The sequence below is a fragment of the Amyelois transitella genome, chromosome 4 (assembly GCF_032362555.1).
Source record: "Amyelois transitella isolate CPQ chromosome 4, ilAmyTran1.1, whole genome shotgun sequence".
In the NCBI taxonomy this organism is placed as follows: domain Eukaryota; kingdom Metazoa; phylum Arthropoda; class Insecta; order Lepidoptera; family Pyralidae; genus Amyelois; species Amyelois transitella.
In genome coordinates this window covers 10729195-10746154 of record NC_083507.1, presented here as the reverse complement: position 1 = coordinate 10746154, position 16960 = coordinate 10729195, and the positions used below count along the sequence as shown (strand labels likewise).

General features: G+C 35.5%; 1 protein-coding gene across 9 annotated transcripts in view; it reads left to right on the top strand.

Annotated features, from left to right (window-relative positions):
- Positions 1–16960, top strand: part of LOC106139319 (anoctamin-1) — a 31383-nt gene continuing 14423 nt past the window's right edge. For 2 of the 9 annotated variants that reach the window (XM_060954310.1, XM_060954313.1), the window contains exons 1-11: positions 1–505; positions 6837–6934; positions 8973–9071; positions 10647–10863; positions 11433–11498; positions 12327–12395; positions 13565–13725; positions 14456–14624; positions 15174–15294; positions 16039–16150; positions 16695–16855. In XM_060954310.1, the coding sequence (XP_060810293.1) occupies positions 275–505; positions 6837–6934; positions 8973–9071; positions 10647–10863; positions 11433–11498; positions 12327–12395; positions 13565–13725; positions 14456–14624; positions 15174–15294; positions 16039–16150; positions 16695–16855 (1504 nt within the window). In that variant the 5' untranslated portion in view covers positions 1–274. Of the gene's footprint in view, positions 506–5814; positions 6193–6836; positions 6935–8972; positions 9072–10646; positions 10864–11432; positions 11499–12326; positions 12396–13564; positions 13726–14455; positions 14625–15173; positions 15295–16038; positions 16151–16694; positions 16856–16960 lie in introns of those variants that run through there. The other 7 variants (XM_060954315.1, XM_060954314.1, XM_060954312.1 and 4 more) reach the window with 7 other exon arrangements.

The following is a 16960-nucleotide window of genomic DNA, read 5'->3' as shown; positions in this document are numbered from 1 at the left end:
AATCACTTTCATTTTCATTGTTCATTTTTCTATTTTACCTCATTTCATTTCCCATAATATCTTCTTTATTGTTTTGCGGCCCTTCTCCGTGTTACGGTCAGATACTCATATTCGCGGTCGCTTTTTAAAAAACTCCATTTCCGCCAGTTTATCGAATCTCAGCATCTCGACACCGGATGAGATGAGCCATTCAAAGTGATTTCCGTGGCGGTGCGGTGACTAATAAGTTCTAGCAGCAAGTTTTCTGTTATGATATTGTAGTGCTGTTCGTGTGATGTCAGACGGCGATCCATCTCTTGAAGAGGATATCCCGAAGCCCCTTCTGGAGAAACTAGAAGACAATGTGTTTACGCCGAAGATAGCGACTCCGATTTATGCAGGAGGTGTGAAGCTGCATCACAGGAGGTCGGACGCGGCGGAGTCCCAGTCGTTCCTGTCGGACGCTCAACGCAATGAGCTCGCGCTCGAACAGCTGTTCCATGGAGATGCGCCGGAGTTTCACGAAGTATGTATTTGCTTACTTTTATTTACTTTCAAATAATAAGTAAATTTGATTTGATTAAGTTAATGGTTAGTGATTGTGGCTATATTGTAATTGTTTTCACATAATGTTTCTGTCTAGTGTACATGTATTCAGACATGAAGAATTTTAGTGTAAGTAGAAGCCATAATACTTTAGATGTAAGATTTTTACCCTAACCAGTTTAAATTTAGTTTAGTCATTTACTCCCACTCTCATCCTACTCACTATATTATATTTTATCTTCATTTCAATGGACTCATTTCTCCATTATCTCAATGTTTTCCCTATAGCATTATCAGCTGTTGGTTATAAAGCTCAAGGCCTGCTAATGATTGCTTATATTTCTTAATTTTGTTTAAAATTTATTTTATCGAACAACTAGACATTCCTCCAGGCTTTGCAAAGGTAGCATTTTTATATAAATTTATGTATAAACTTTCCTCAGAAAATACTCTTTCCAATATTTCAAACAGGAACAAAATCCATCCAAAACTTTCCGAGATTAGCACATACATAAAGATAAATAAAATAAGGGGACTTTATCATATTATGTAGTGATATACATAAAATGACACAAATAGAGATCTCAAAGTTTTTTATGAAGTACATTTATTATAGATAAGGAATATAAACTAAAAATCACAAAGGCTAGAGTATATTTGTTTCCAAATCCATACTTACATACATAATAAAATGGGAATTTTTGCATATCTTTTAAGGAGTTAAAGGCTCAGCCTTAAACTCCTAAAAAGATATGCAAAAAATCTAAATGGGTTATGAAATTAACCCAAAAATGTGATTTTTAGAATTTCTGTCTGTCTGTCTGTATGTTTGAAATCATAAAAATTATTGTTTAAATTTGAATATGGTATTTCCTGATGTGTTAGGCTTAATCCAACAAAAAAATTGGTGTATATAAAAGTTTCTCCCCTTAACCCTCTAAGGACAATACAGGGGTGACATTGTATTGAGATTGGTGAATGAAGTAGCAGCCAACAGCTAGTCATATCCCATCATATTTAATGCTGGCTGTCTTAATTAAACGTAGTAATCAGCTGTCTTCATTCAAACACATTTCTTTGTCTGGCCTACAATATATTTTACCAGTAAAAATCCTTGTGAAAGTGATTTGCTCAACCTGTTTTTTGGGATTGGGCAATATCTGTTTTACTCATTCAGCTCATTGATAGACTCTTGACCTTCTATTAGCAAGTTTATTCAATGAATCATTAGGATACATTAAATAGGTAACTATAGGAAATATAGTTTGTTTGTTAATAAGAAGACAACTCTATTTTTTATTAGCAACAATTATAAAACACTTCTACAGACAAAATGTTTGACTGTTTTTCATTAAATTTTGTGTGAATATAGTTCTAAATCCATTGTTAAACATAGGCCAAATTTTTCTGGAAATTCCCTTTTATACTATATACTATAATATTATAAAGCTGAAGAGTTTGTTTGTTTGAACATGCTAATCTCAGTAACAACGGGTTCGAATTGAAAATTTATTTTTGTGTTGAATAGACCATTTATCGAGGAAGGCTTTAGGCTATATAATTTCAAGCTGCAACTTTTAGGAGCGAAGAAATTATGAAAAATGTAAAAAAAAAAACAGAGAAAATTATTCATTCTTGAGGGCTTCAATGATGCCCAAAATAACTATTATTCACAGCTAGTGAGAAGAATAAAATGGGGACTTAAGTTTTAGCATGGGCTAACCTGCAGGCAAGCAAATGTTGGTAGCAAATGTAATTACAGAAAAAAATAGTATGTTCAATGCCCATTCAATTGGCAGTGGATACAGTTATACATGTACAAGTACTACAGCTGAATGTGGCCTGCCATTCTTTTTGAGATTGCCGGCTCTGTCCACACCATAAGGTATAAAGACGTAACGATGCACTAATTCAACATGTATTTAAAGGGTAAATTAGTTTGACTTTGACCTATTAGTATTAAGTCCGCCTATTGTACTTTATAAAAATTGTAATGTATGTTACTGTTTTACAAATAAAGAACCAAATGGTTTTTTGTAAATATAATCACGTCTTTATCCCTTACAGGGTAGACAAGAGCCAACAGTCTGGCAAAGGCTGAAAGGCCACATTCAGCTGCATGGATTAATGAAGCAATGAGATTTAAATAATGACAGGTTGCTTGCCTATTTAACAACACCAGTTAATTAGTTTGTGACTTTTATTTCCTTATAGATAAATTTCAGTATTTGTATGGGCTTTCAGTATGCCGTCATTATATCAGCATGAGGCCAGCAAAAACATGCTGTGCAACTTGATAAATAAGAATAAATGTAGTGACAAGCAGGGTTAAAACATATTGATTACATACTCTTTGAGTAGGGTTGACAGTTTTTTTTCAGCATGATTATCAGGAACTACCAGAATTTTATTTACTTACTACCAGGTTATTTTATTGCCTATATAGATTAATCAAAGTTTAATAGATTTTTGTCATAGTTTTTAAAGCGTGGAAAACTATCGCTTCACGTTTCACGTCATAATGAAAAGTTAAACAGCGATAGATGTTTTCGCGATGAAAACAGAGTCTCGCGTGCATTCTACAGGGGCTGAGCAGCCGCTACTAACGCCAGGAGGATGTTATAGGCGATCTATAGGTCATTTTGTTAAACGTAGTGTGTAAGTAGTGGTAGATTTTATTTAATCTTATTTTTTTAAATAAGATCTTACCTGTATGACCGTGACTTCACAGGTATAATCATAATAAATAGCATATTCTACAGAACAAAGACAAATTTCCCGAGGAAATTAACCACTATAGACCTAGTTATCATGATATACTGGTTCAGTACCAGGTATTTTACGTAGTTAACATGACGCAAAAAATGTCGAGAATACTCATATATTTTTTTAAGCGCTCATTTTAGCTAAGTGGGTAATTTATGCGATATTTTCTCAGCCTGTAAGATTTTGGGAAGTTGTAAATTTTTTATTTTTTATCTTCCGCGATCCACGTTACCTGGTATTTCGTCACGTGTTTTGTCTTATTCTCAGTTATATTTAAATGACCGTTTTGGTCTTTTTTTCGATTTATTCGGTCTTTCCCTTTAGAAGTAAGAAGACCTTTTATGATGTAATACATACATCACGGGTTGTAATGTAGTAATGTACATATTGTCGCTTATCAACGCCGATCCAATCTATTAGATATTTCCTGCAGTTCCATTCCCCGCAGAGATGACGGGCCAAGCATATATGTACATACATAAGCTATAAGATGGGGTTATCAAACTGTTCAAACAAATCTATTAGGATCGGATTTATGAGCCCTTTCTTTTCGTTTGAAGACACAATATGTCAAAGCGATTAATTAATATTATGAAAACTAGATTTTACCCGCGGCTCCGCCTGCACGAATTTAGCGTCACATACAAAAGAATACAGGTTTTTCGCAAATGCCACGGGAACGATGAATGGTACCCTATGCCCTTCTCGCTCTTTATTATTATACGCGAAATTTCAGCAATATTGGTTCTTTAGATAACGCGTGAAGAGACAACAAACAAATTTACTTTTGTATTTATAATATTAGTTAGAATGCTACCACAGGGAACGTCAGCCTGTCACGTTATTCCCTGAGTAGGGAAATTAAGTTAATTACCAATTATTTATCGTTAAGTTTAGCTAGAGCCCGTGTGCACGCAGCGACACTTTTAATTAATACTAATTGTATTGCTGCACCCTCAGGCGAGTGCTGCGAATAACTTTTATACAAACAGAAAACATAGGAATTTACTAATGACTCATTAGTTTCAATGCTAACCGATGCTCTTACGGTGAGGGAAAACATCGCGAGGTAACCTGCACATTCAGGTTAATGAATGTGTAACCATGATCGAATATGAGTTAGGTTCCCCTGCAAAAGTTGCGGAGGTCAGACGGGTGTCGCTTCGTGTAAAACCTGACCCACCCAAACCTGGATCCATGGTCAAAGGCGAATTCCGGACTCCTCTCCAGAGTGGTGAGGATGTAACCGGGACAAACGCCAGGAGGAAGAAGAAAGCATAGGAACTTACTCATATGCTGCAATTTGGAATGCTCTTTAAATGAGAGATGATGAAAGGTACCATTGAATTCTAGTGCCATAATGTACCTGAGAAATATGAAAGAAGATATTTTAATTCCGTGCCGTGTGGTTCCCGGCACCAATACAAAAAATAATAGGACCACTCCATCTCTTTCCCATGGATGTCGTAAAAGGCGACTAAGAGATATGCTTAAAAACTTGGGTTTCTTTTAGGCGATGGGCTAGCAACCTGCCACTATTTGAATCTCAATTCTATCATTAAGCCAAATAGCTGAATGTGGCCATTCAGTCTTTTCAAGACTGTTGGCTCTGTCTACCCCGCAAGGGATATAGACGTGACCATATGTATGTATATTTTAATTCAGTAACAGATTTTTCCAGTCACATTGAAAACTTTGTTTAGCTCGGAATTAGGTACTCGGAATATTTTTATCTCAATGAAAAACGCATTTTTTGTCCACGTCTTGCACGGCGGCCTTGAAATGTGCTAGATAATTTGGTAGGTAGCGAGCTAGGTAAACTAAAATCTAACGCGGTTTAGTTCTCAATTTAAAAAAATGTTTGTGCCGTTTGGTTTCCTGCAATTTACAATACAACCACTCCATATCTTTTCCGTGTATGTTGTAAAAGGCGACTAAGGCATAAAAACTTGAGATTGCTCTGGTAGGCGATGGGCTAGCAACCTGTCACTATTTGTATCGCAATTCCATCGTGACGCCTTACAGCTGGCCGTGGCTTTTCGGTCTTTTCGAGACTCTTGGCTCTGTCTACCCTGCAAGGGATATATACATATGTGACTATATGTTTGTATGTATGAAGAAATGCTATGCTTACTTATTTTTTAGTCATGGGTAATATCCTGCTGCAAGGAATTATGGCCTCCTGTATCCCATAATAAGGTAAAAGACGAAATACGGAGATCATGATGGGTTTGTTTCTCTCCTCACTGCTTCACACAAAATTCGATGATACTAATTAGATAATTTATTGCTAGATGATTCCATCGACGCTCTTATATAGTTACTTGATAAGACAGCGATTTTTTATTTTTTTCTGGAGTTTATAAATTTTACATATACAAAATTTCTTACCGTTAACTTTCATTGTTAAGTTTCTTACTTTCCATTGTAGTCGTAATACAAATTTTGTCTTGACTGCTTCATTGATCAGATAAGTGCATCTATCAAAAGAATTACTGCACACAGTCGAGTAGCCTGTTATTAACGCACTAAACTGAAAAGTTGCCAAGTGAAATATCACCCTAATACAAGTAGGTATGTCACAATAACGTGTATTATCGAAAATAAGCAAGCATAAGCAGTCTGCGGCATTCCGCTCTCAGACTTCAAGAAGAGATGTCACATCCAATGTTCTACTATCTTCGCTCCGTCTCACATAATGAACAAGTTTGCACTGCCAATGAAACAGTGCCTATGAATCAGTAGCTGTGTTCAGTTAAACCTCCAAGGTCGGTGTCCATTTCCATTGTTTTGTGAACTTTAACTATGGTTTTACGATGGTTGATTGAAGTGGTGTGTTACGTTACATACGACCTGACGTCCGCTAGGTTACTGCTGTTCACCAGACGAGGAAAATGCAAAGTATGTGTCATAAGAATAACTTGTTCATTTTGTGTGCTGTTTCGTCCATTTTGAAGCCTTTTACAAGAATTGCCGTCATCATCCATTATCTTAATTAGCGACTCATTACGTGGATTATCATATTAAGCAAAGTGACACTACAAAATTATCACGAATTTGCTGAGTAGAAAGTATGTTTAGTGTGTTAACGTTTATGCGTGGGAGATTGCCGTCAAAATTTACAATGCGCTGTTCTAATTTATTCATTAGGATAAGTATTTTTAAAGTTTCCGATTGTGGCCTCCAAATAACGCATAATTCTCAGGTTTTTTAACCTAATGACTCACTGTTCAAACAAAAACAGTCATTTTTATGCATAAACTCTGCTTGACTCATCAATTAAAGAGTGAATGTGATGCCTATTGTATCGACTTCAGAACTGAACGAATGTAAACATTGCACCTTTACTTGCCTTAACCACAGGATTTCCACATGAAATCGTTTATTCTGTATTTGATAAAGACGTGAGGTGTAGGATTTTACCACAAACTGATACATTATTATGTTACGAAATTGAAATAAAATCAGCTGACTTGATAATTTATTACTGCAGTGTTGTAAGGTAAAATATGAACGATTGAATGATTGTTTCTCGTTGGGATCAGACGGAGAGGGAGAAGGAGGAGAAGATGGCGGACATCCAGGCCATGTCCGTGCTGAGCATGTACCAGGACAACATGTCGCAAGATATGAACACCGACCGGTGAGTGGCATGCTCCCGATGGATGCAACTGCCTGCTTGGAATTCGCACGCAATTCAATATTCTATTAGGATGAACCAGAGATTTAAGTTGACTGAGGATTCGACATTGACGTTCCAATTTCGGATTGTGTGCTGCGGCAGCTTAAGTCTGAACCCAAATCCGCAATTGAGCGTGAATGTCGAGTTTAGATTCAAATAATCAATTGTGAATTTGTCTATCCTGTGAAAATCATTGCACGTCACTGCAGCGGAGTCACTAATAACAGAGGTGTCAGCAGTCCTGAGGGTGCTATATTTTAGCGTCACGCTAAATTATGAAAATAAGTAATTATTGATTGATAACGAAATAAGTATTCGATATCGACTGATAACTTACTTGTTTCGCTGCTTCATTTATATCGCTAAAATGATGAACAATAATCGCTGTATCGAATGCAACATCATTGTTTGCGATTGTTGGGAGTAAATTCAAAGTGGCTGGTAAACCTTCAACAATTCGTAGTATTTTCTAAATCAAACTAAAATATAACGTCTTCTTATTCAAGTGTACCTATCGATACTTTTGCTGTTTTCGTGAGACGCACTGTAACACAATAAAGTTGTTATAATAGAGGTCATTGACATTTTTATTGTCTGCTTAAATAGTCGTAAGTTTGGCAACTGGTAACTGTGTTTTTTTATTTGCCTCGCATTGTTTTATACCGCAAAATTTCACATAATAGAGGCCACCCGCGACTTCGTCCGCATGGAAACCCTATCAATCCCGCGGGACTCTACGATTAAAGTAGCCTATGTGTTATTCTGGGTCTTTAGCTACCCACATACCAAATTTCATCGTAATCGATTCAGTAGTATTTGCGTGAAAGAGTTACAAACAACTTTCGCATTTATAATATTAGTAGGATATGATTTAACTTATTTCATGGAAACTTTATTAACTTATCGAGATTTTTTTATTGAAATTTTTTGCAATTCTTTCAAGCTATAAGTAGGGATAAAATGTTCCTCCTCTTATCAAAATTTTAGCAAAAGAATCTAAAGGTATCACCTACGTAGGTACTAACTCTTACATGAAAATGATCAAGTAGATGTTAACGCGTTCTAGACGCTAGATCCATGTTTGTGTGCTAACTGCTTATGTCATTGTTAATATTGTACTGTGTTATTGACCTATGTATGTTAACCACAGAGCAAGGAATGACGCCCTCTGGGTGATCGATCATATTGCCATCGGGTGATTGAAAAAATAAAGCAATTAAAGATTCATCAAGGATTATCTCAAAACTATGATAATATATCTTTAATTGCTATTACTTTCAAGGGCAATAGGACAAATATTGACCAGAGCTTTTGTAACTTCTAATTGCAAAATAGAATAAATAAAAGCTTTTTTACGCAGAACGCATAATTAATTACTGTTGTTTGAAGTCCAGACTGACTTCTCATAACTTTACTTACAAACGTTTTTATTAAAATTTTAGTTACGCTTGATGTGTAGTCTTATGTATAGTCTGAGGTAAATAAACTTGACCCTCTATTTTATATAAACCAACGCCATAGGAGGGTCAGATTTATTTGGTCCCGATTGTAAAATCTGTTGGTGTATTTTGTGTTGTTGTGATCTGTTTGTTTTGTGGATTTTGTGTGGATAGATTTATTAATATTAATATTTAAAATATAATACTTTTTAATTGTGTGATACAAAATAAACTGTTTTATTGAAACACATTTTGTAACAACAACAAAAACCAATAATAATGTTAACTGGGAATTTATAATCAGCTTTTAGCTTTATAAAATATATTAACTTTATAAATGGGGAATTTTATAAAAAAAAATCGGCGTAACCTTGTCATAGCTGCATTGATTTTGCTTGTTTAAAATGGCACAGAACGTCATTAAATTGACCAACGCACATCGCCACCAACATTTGTTCAGACATTGGCAAATTTTAAAATGGACATTCAGCCGCACATTGCACTGTATCACCAACATTTGTTCAAACATTGGCGGTACCCCAAGCAAGCACTGGTTTCAGGGACAACGGTAGCGAGGCGTCGACGCGGGCCGCCGAAGAGTGCTGCGACCCAGTACTACCCGTCAACAGCAATGGCAAACAGAAATTCAACCATTGCTCGTGAGTAACCTAAGTAAACATTAAAGAAGACACTGGTTGACTGACATATCAACGCATAGATAAAACCGATGGGTTGAGAGATTCAAAATTCGAATTGTAGGTTCCATATGCGGTACAGGATTGCATTTAGAATGTCCCAAAATTTACGCGTGGACGTAAATTACCGGGTATTTTTTTGATTCACTAGTACAAAATAAAAAAAGCACTATTGAAATGTTGTTACAGGAAAAAATACATCAGACTGTTTAAATTAAAAGATATCTTAATAATTACTTACTTGTGCACTTATTAATGTTATTTTTAAAAATTGAGGAGAATTTAGTTTTCTCATAGATTTTTTAATTTTTTGCTTTTCTCACCAATATGTCAATCAACAACAACAAATATTGTTGGAGAAATTGGATTTTAAACTTTCCTGTTGCATTATACTATTTATCAATACTATAGTTATTAAATGCGCACGTAACGTACCTACCTTTATTTTGTATCGGATCGAGGCCTTCTGTGACCACGGATCTTTATGTACGTTAAGTGTAGTATTTGTGGATAATGGAAATTGGATTTAATGGTTACAAAAATTAAACTGCCCCTTAGTATAATGTAGACACGTCATCTGTGAAACTTCATTATATGTTCATTGTGTATGTCCTCTACTGATAAGTTTATGTCGCAATCAATATGTATTTATGTATTATATGTGGTGGTAACTATATGTCATATATATATTTTCCTATGGGGTTTGCATGTGGTTTGGGACGGACTTTGCTATGCTATGAATGACTTTGGTGACTAACAAGCATTTGGCATGCACTAAGACTATTAATTACTCATACATATTAACTCAACACTTCTTCAATTTCAACAAAAATGTTATCATACATACTTACACGTCTATATTCCTTGCGTGGTAGACACGGCCAACAGTCTTGAAAAGACTGAAAGGCCACGTTCAGCTGTATGGCTTTATGATGGAATTGATATTCAAATAGTGACAGGTTGCTAGCCCATCGCCTACAAGAGAAATCCCAAGTTTATTAGCCTGTCCCTTAGTCGCCTTTTACGATATCCATGAGAAAGATGTGAAGTTGTTCTATTCTGAAATGCAGGAGGTTTCCTGCATTTCAGAATAGAACAACTCTCAAATAGAACAACAACAACATAGAACAACCACACGACACCATGTTATCACTTCGTGTTAATACAAAGACACAAAATTTAAATTATATGTTTATATATATATAAATCATATCTAAATGGAATTCTAATTCTCAATGGCATTCGACACAATAAACCTTTGTTTATTATTAGTGAATCCAAAACCAACTTCTACATCTCGCGCACCTTTCTTCGGTTTTGGTTCCATAGTATTTTGGTATTAAATAAAGTACTTATTAAGATTATATTAGATATTATTAGGATATTAATTAAGCTGCAAGTCCCCACGAAGGAAATGAGATTCAAACCCATAAAAAAAATATTTGAATATTAAAAACATGTTCAATATTTCAGATAAACGCTGTATAATTTAAATAAAGGCCACAGATTCTTATTGACATCAATATTTACGTTTCACAGAATAGTGATGGGCGGGGTGTTGAACAACCCCTCGTTGACATTTAACGACGGCGTCCGCACCATAGACTATGTCCTGGTGTGGGAGGCGGGCAAAGACGACGCCACCACTCGGGAGGCCTACGAGCAGAGGCGGATCTTCGAGGAGAACCTGGAGAACGAGGGGCTTCAGCTGGAGAGGGAAGCGCCGCCTGAACTGCACGGATTGCACTTTGTTAAGGTAATTTGGATTAAATTGTATGATATTCGGATGATATGAATCATAAAGGCTTTCCGTATATACGTTGCACTGTGTTAAAGTAAGTCGAACATACAGAATTGACCATAAAGATTAGATTTAGAAGAATGCAGATCGCATCTTTTCTTTCGTCTATTTTCAGGATAACACAGCAATTGTTTGCGTGCGACAAAAGATGGGTTATTGTTATAATATTAGCTCCGGAACTATGAAGGAAGAGGAGAGGACGATTAAGAGTAGAAAGTTACCTCTTTGTTTTCCCCTACTCGAAATCTACGTCCTTTGTTAAAAACTCCGAAAAAAGAACCCAAATAAGCAGATCTCTCTTTTAGTTGCACTTTCCGTCACTATGCCTTTGGGTCTTGGCTCCCGTAGCATTGCACGCGCGAGAAACTATCGCTGTTTCGCTTTTTATTATGACGTGAAACGGGACAGGTATAGTTTATCGCGCGATAAAAACGGCGTCGCGCGTGTCATTGCACGGGGGCCGGAGTCCGCTTTCCTACTTCCGAAATAAGCATATCAATTGACACTATGGTTTTCTTTTTCAGATTCACGCACCGTTTCAAGTTTTAAGAGATTACAGTGAAATATTAAAACTTAGGATGCCTATGAAGGTATGTGATTACAATGAATAAAATAATTTTTATGTTGCAAGTTTTACGGACTAGTGTATGGCTTCCCCTGAGCTTATACGAGTAGGTAGTCTCCTGGTAGAAATGTTTGACATGTTTCTTTATTTCTTATAACGTTTTATTTTTTCATTGATGTACAGCGTACACAAAAATCTGACGTACTTATTTTACTTGTCACGTTCAGGTTTCTACTAAGCTTCTAGTTGTAATAAGAATATGTTCCTACTTTATATGTTACGACGACGAAATTAAAAAATACTTTATTGAGATAAATTTCCTGGTCGTTAGAGAGTTCTTTAAATAGTTAAACACATGTTTGTTTGTACCACCGTGTATTGATTTTTTGAGCAATGGAATCACGTTTGTGGTACGCGTAGCTAATTACTTAATTTGTTAATTTGTAATTTTTAATAATTCTGCACTGCCAGATATAAAATCGAGTTTACTACACAGATCGGTATCATGGTGTTTTTTCTTTATATATAAGACTATACGACTTGGTATGGCCTCCAAATTTTAAAATTAATATTTTAAGCGACGAAATGACTGTTCGAAATAGATCTTTGGGTATCATCGTATTTTTAATAATCGCAATCAAAACATTATTTCATATATTTTTAGAATTCAGCTGTTGATATCTCGGTAACATGACACTGGATCACTAGTACCAATAACTAAACAGTATGAGAATCGATTCTCTCTCAGTTCTCTTAATTCATGGTACCGATTCTAAGCCAAACTCGATTGTCACTTGTTTTCCGCAGTAGCCTACCGTGTGTTCGCACAGTAACCATTGTTGTACGTCCCTAGGAATGCAGTAAGATAAGAAAAAGTGGAAAGACGAATGCCATCTTGAATGCTGCCATCTATATGTCTAAGGTATGCAGTCCGTGGCATCTCATTGTTGGCGCGCTATACTAACATTGCCGCTTTGTTTATTCGTTCAATGGTTGATGGGCTGTACATGTAGAACTAATAAGCACGCTTGTTATATGATTTAGTTATGTAGACAACCAGCTTTTATCTTTGGTTCGAAAATTTCGTTTTCGATATGATTGAATATAGGTAAAATATGATTCACAATAATTAATTACAAGTGGAATATTATTTGGAAACTTTCTAAATGCTATTTCACATGTTTAATTTAGTTGATTTAGTAAGAAAATAATTTAGGACCTCTAAATGTTGTCAAGTGGAATACGCGCTTTAGCAAATGTTTATTAATTAACTTAAATATATAATATCAGTGAGTTCGTCTGACATGAACTTATGATAAAAGGTGCATGTATATATAACACAAAGATAGGATATCAGAGTTAGGTCCTGCAAGCATTTTAGACATTCAAAATGTTTAATGTAAATTTGTTGATATTTTATCTAGGGTTATCCCGTATCAGTTCTGTCACCAGGAAATTATTGACAGATAAAATGATCAAAATCCGTCGCGTTGTAACCTAACTATAGCTATAATTTTGCAGTAAATCGCGCGATATGATGTTTTTATTTTTAATAACGGCTTGGTTAATTTGCTTTAAAATTAACAACTGTTGCATGTGAATGTTGTGTTCCTGATAATAACGAATTATAAAGGCGAGTTATATGGGCGACTTTTTTATGTTTAGGGAGGGCAAAATTGTGCAAAATCTATTTTCATTTGTATCACACTAATTAAAGTCCTAAGTATAATCAACAAACCAGTTATATTTATAATTGAACCCTGTTTACAAAAAAGCCATTTAAGCTTCTATAGTTATCTAAAACCTACAGCTGAGTTTTATGTTCTTTCATTTTTGTTTTCTCAATAAAAAGTATAATATCAATCACATAGAAGGAGCTGTTGAGGTGTTTGATGTAACTTAGACTGCAAGAATATAATTCCATCTGTAACTACTCGTATATAATGGTCAGATACAAACCTTTGCGCGACAAAAACTCGAAAGTTTAACTAGACATGGAATAAAATATCTTTATTTTCTATTTTGGGCTTTGGGACTATTAAAACTCTGTGACTTATTAATATTAATTTATTATTCCAACCCAATTTCCAGTTCTCAGCATTGAAAGATGTTACGGAGAAGACCAACAGTCTCATAGACCGTGTGGACGCGTGCTGGGACCGGTTCATGGCCAAAATACGAGTCGACCCTGAGCTGTTCCCGGAGAGGAAACACCGTCTCACTGCTATTTATTCAAAGGATAAGGAGTATTTGTAAGTATCTATTTGAGGGATCTAAGGGATAGGCTTACAAACTTGGGATTCTTTTTTAGGCGATGGGCTAGCAACCTGTCACTATTTGAATCTCAATTCTATCATTAAACCAAATAGCTGAACGTGGTCATTCAGTCTTTTCAAGACTGTTGGCTCTGTATACCCCGCAAGGGACATAGACGTGACCATATGTTTGTATCTATTTGAGGCCTAAACCATGTTTGAGTATTTTGGTCTTTGGGTGGAGGAGGTCAGACGGCAGTAGCTATTTGTATCAATTTCATTATAAAACCATACAGCTGAACGTATCCTTTCAGTCTTTTTAAGACTTTTGGTTCTAACCCGCAAGGGATTAGACTTGACTATATGTAAGTATGTATGATAACATTTTATACATACATTACATACATACATATGATCACGTCTTTATCCCTTGCGGGGTAGACAGAGCCAACAGTCTTGAAAAGACTGATAGGCCACGTTCAGCTGTTTGGCTTAATGATAGAATTGAGCTTCAAATAGTGACGGGCTGCTAGCCCATCGCCTAAAAGAAGAATACCAAGTTTATAAGCCTATCCCTTAGTCGCCTTTTACGACATCCACGGGAACGAGATGGAGTGGTCCTATTCTTTTTTGTATTGGTGCCGGAAACCACACGGCACATAACATTTTATGTATGTATGTAGATATGTATCGTCTCGCTAGATATAAAAACAAACATTGCCCACAGATTCGACACGACATCCGAGTGTTTCTGGACGCCCTCCATACGTTCCCGCATAGTGCAGTTCATCCTAGACCGCAAGAAGTTCTCGGAGATGGCGAGCGACGACTTCGCTTTCGGCATCACTAGACTTATATCCAATTCTACGTACAGCGCCGCTTATCCTCTGCACGACGTGAGTATTATGTGATAATAGTATGTGGTAAAAATTAGTAATACTATGGGATTTTAAATTTGTCATAGTGTATTTGTATCTAGGTCCTCAAGTATTATACTACTCTAGCCTTTCTAGTGTACAAAATAAATAATCCGACATTTTGTAGCACGTCGATCGAACTACAATCGATCGAATACACTATGTTCGATCTACGTGCTACAAACTAAATAGTTACTATACTACCGCTAAATTTTCTCTCCCTGTCTGTATATATGCGCTAATCTCATAAAGTTGTGGACGGATTTCGTTTCTGTTTGATTTGGGTTTTCTGAGGAACATTTATATCTATGAATGCTACCCGTACGAAACCCGGGGCGCGTCGCTAGTTTAGAATACAGAAGTTGTTAAAAGCCGGTTGCTTTCAGTCTCTCAATCTTTTAGGAGGTAGATGTCTTATCATATATTTGCCGTGAATCATTAATTTTTTCATTCAAAAGGAACTATTTAATAAGACCTTAATCAAAACATATTAAAACCTTAATGAATGTTATCTCTTTCTATTTACAGGGTGATCTCAAAACACCCGGCTCAATGCGTCACCTGCTGTACACAGAATGGGCAAGCGTCTCCAAATGGATCAAATACCAACCTCTGGACTACGTCAAAGATTATTTCGGTGTTAAAATCGGTAAGTGCTTCAGTTTATATTTTGTCTTAAAACTCTCCGGCGGAATAGTGATATAATATCCGACGTGTAAGCGAGAAATCTTTTATTTCCGTTTAAGTTTAAGGTGTATGTATGCGAGAAATCTTTTATGCTTACGAGAAATCTGTAATTTCCTTTTATGTTTAAGGTGGATGAAACGAGAAATCTTTAATTTCCTATTAATATGTTTAAGGTAGATGAAGCGGGAAATCTTTAATTTCGTATTATGTTAAAGGTGGATGTAAGCGAGAAATCTGTAATTTCCTTTTATGTTTTAGGTGGATGATACGAGAAATCTTTAATTTCCTATTATGTTTAAGGTGGATGAAGCGAGAGATCTTTAATTTTCTATTATGTTTAAGGTGGATGAAGCAAGAAATCTTTAATTTCCTATTATGTTTAAGGTGGATGAAGCGAGAAATCTTTAATTTTCTATTATGTTTAAGGTGGATAAAGCGAGAAATCTTTAATTTCCTATTAAGTTTAAGGTGGATGAAGCGAGAAATATTATGTTTAAGGTGGATGAGGCGAGAAATATTTTACTTCTTATTCTATTTAAGATGGATAATTATTTTGCCAAATCTGTGTGAGCTTTTTAAGAAATCATTTAAATTATTAGGTTTACTAAGACAATTGATTCTTGTTTAAATTTTTTAAACGTTTATTCCAAATGTTTACAAATAATAAAGGTTTAAATAAGTAAATATATTGTTTTTGTTTACGCAGGTTTATATTTCGCGTGGCTGGGTTTCTACACGCACATGCTGATCCCCGCGTCGATTGTGGGGCTCATCTGCGTCATTTACTCCGCATCCACTGTTTACTCTAATGTACCGAGGTTAGTATTATTTTCGTTTTATTATTTATCTTTATTACAGAAACAGTTATACCATATAATTGTTTCTCTAATATAAGTTTGATAATATTATCTTATACTCTGATGCATAAACCGATAAAGTTTTCTCTGTTTACTAATACATATACTAATACTTAGCTGTTTTAAGATACATATATTGTTTATACCAAATGGTATTTAAACTTAAACTACAAATAATTACTTTGATGATCAGACAGACAGCTTATGATAAAAAAATCTAATTTTTTTGTGTGTAAGCTGCAAAATAGTTAAAGGAATAAAATCGTAGTTCTTTTCAAGATTTTACAAAGTATTAGGGTTAATACATACTAATAATATAAATATGAAAGTATGTTTATTTGTCTGTTTCTAACGTCCCAACCACCGATTTACATAAAATTTTGCATACATATAATGTATAGTACGGAGAAGGACGTAGGTCGACAAAGACATCCTCTTCGCGCGGGCGAAAGCTTAGTGACTACGTACCAAAGTATTAAAATTAAGAGACTTATTTTCGTTCCAGCGAAGAGATCTGTAAATACAACTCTACCATAAAGATGTGCCCGCTCTGCGACTACTTCTGTGACTACTGGGACCTTAAAGATACATGTCTCCAGTCCCGCATCACGTATCTCTTCGACAACCCGACCACCGTGTTCTTTGCTGTCTTCATGAGCTTCTGGGGTGAGTTTTTGAATAAATTGAATTTGGAATACGCAATGATGAGAAAGAGACTTGGGTAAAGTTTTATCATAGACAACATTTTTTTTATTGAGAAAGTTTTGTCCA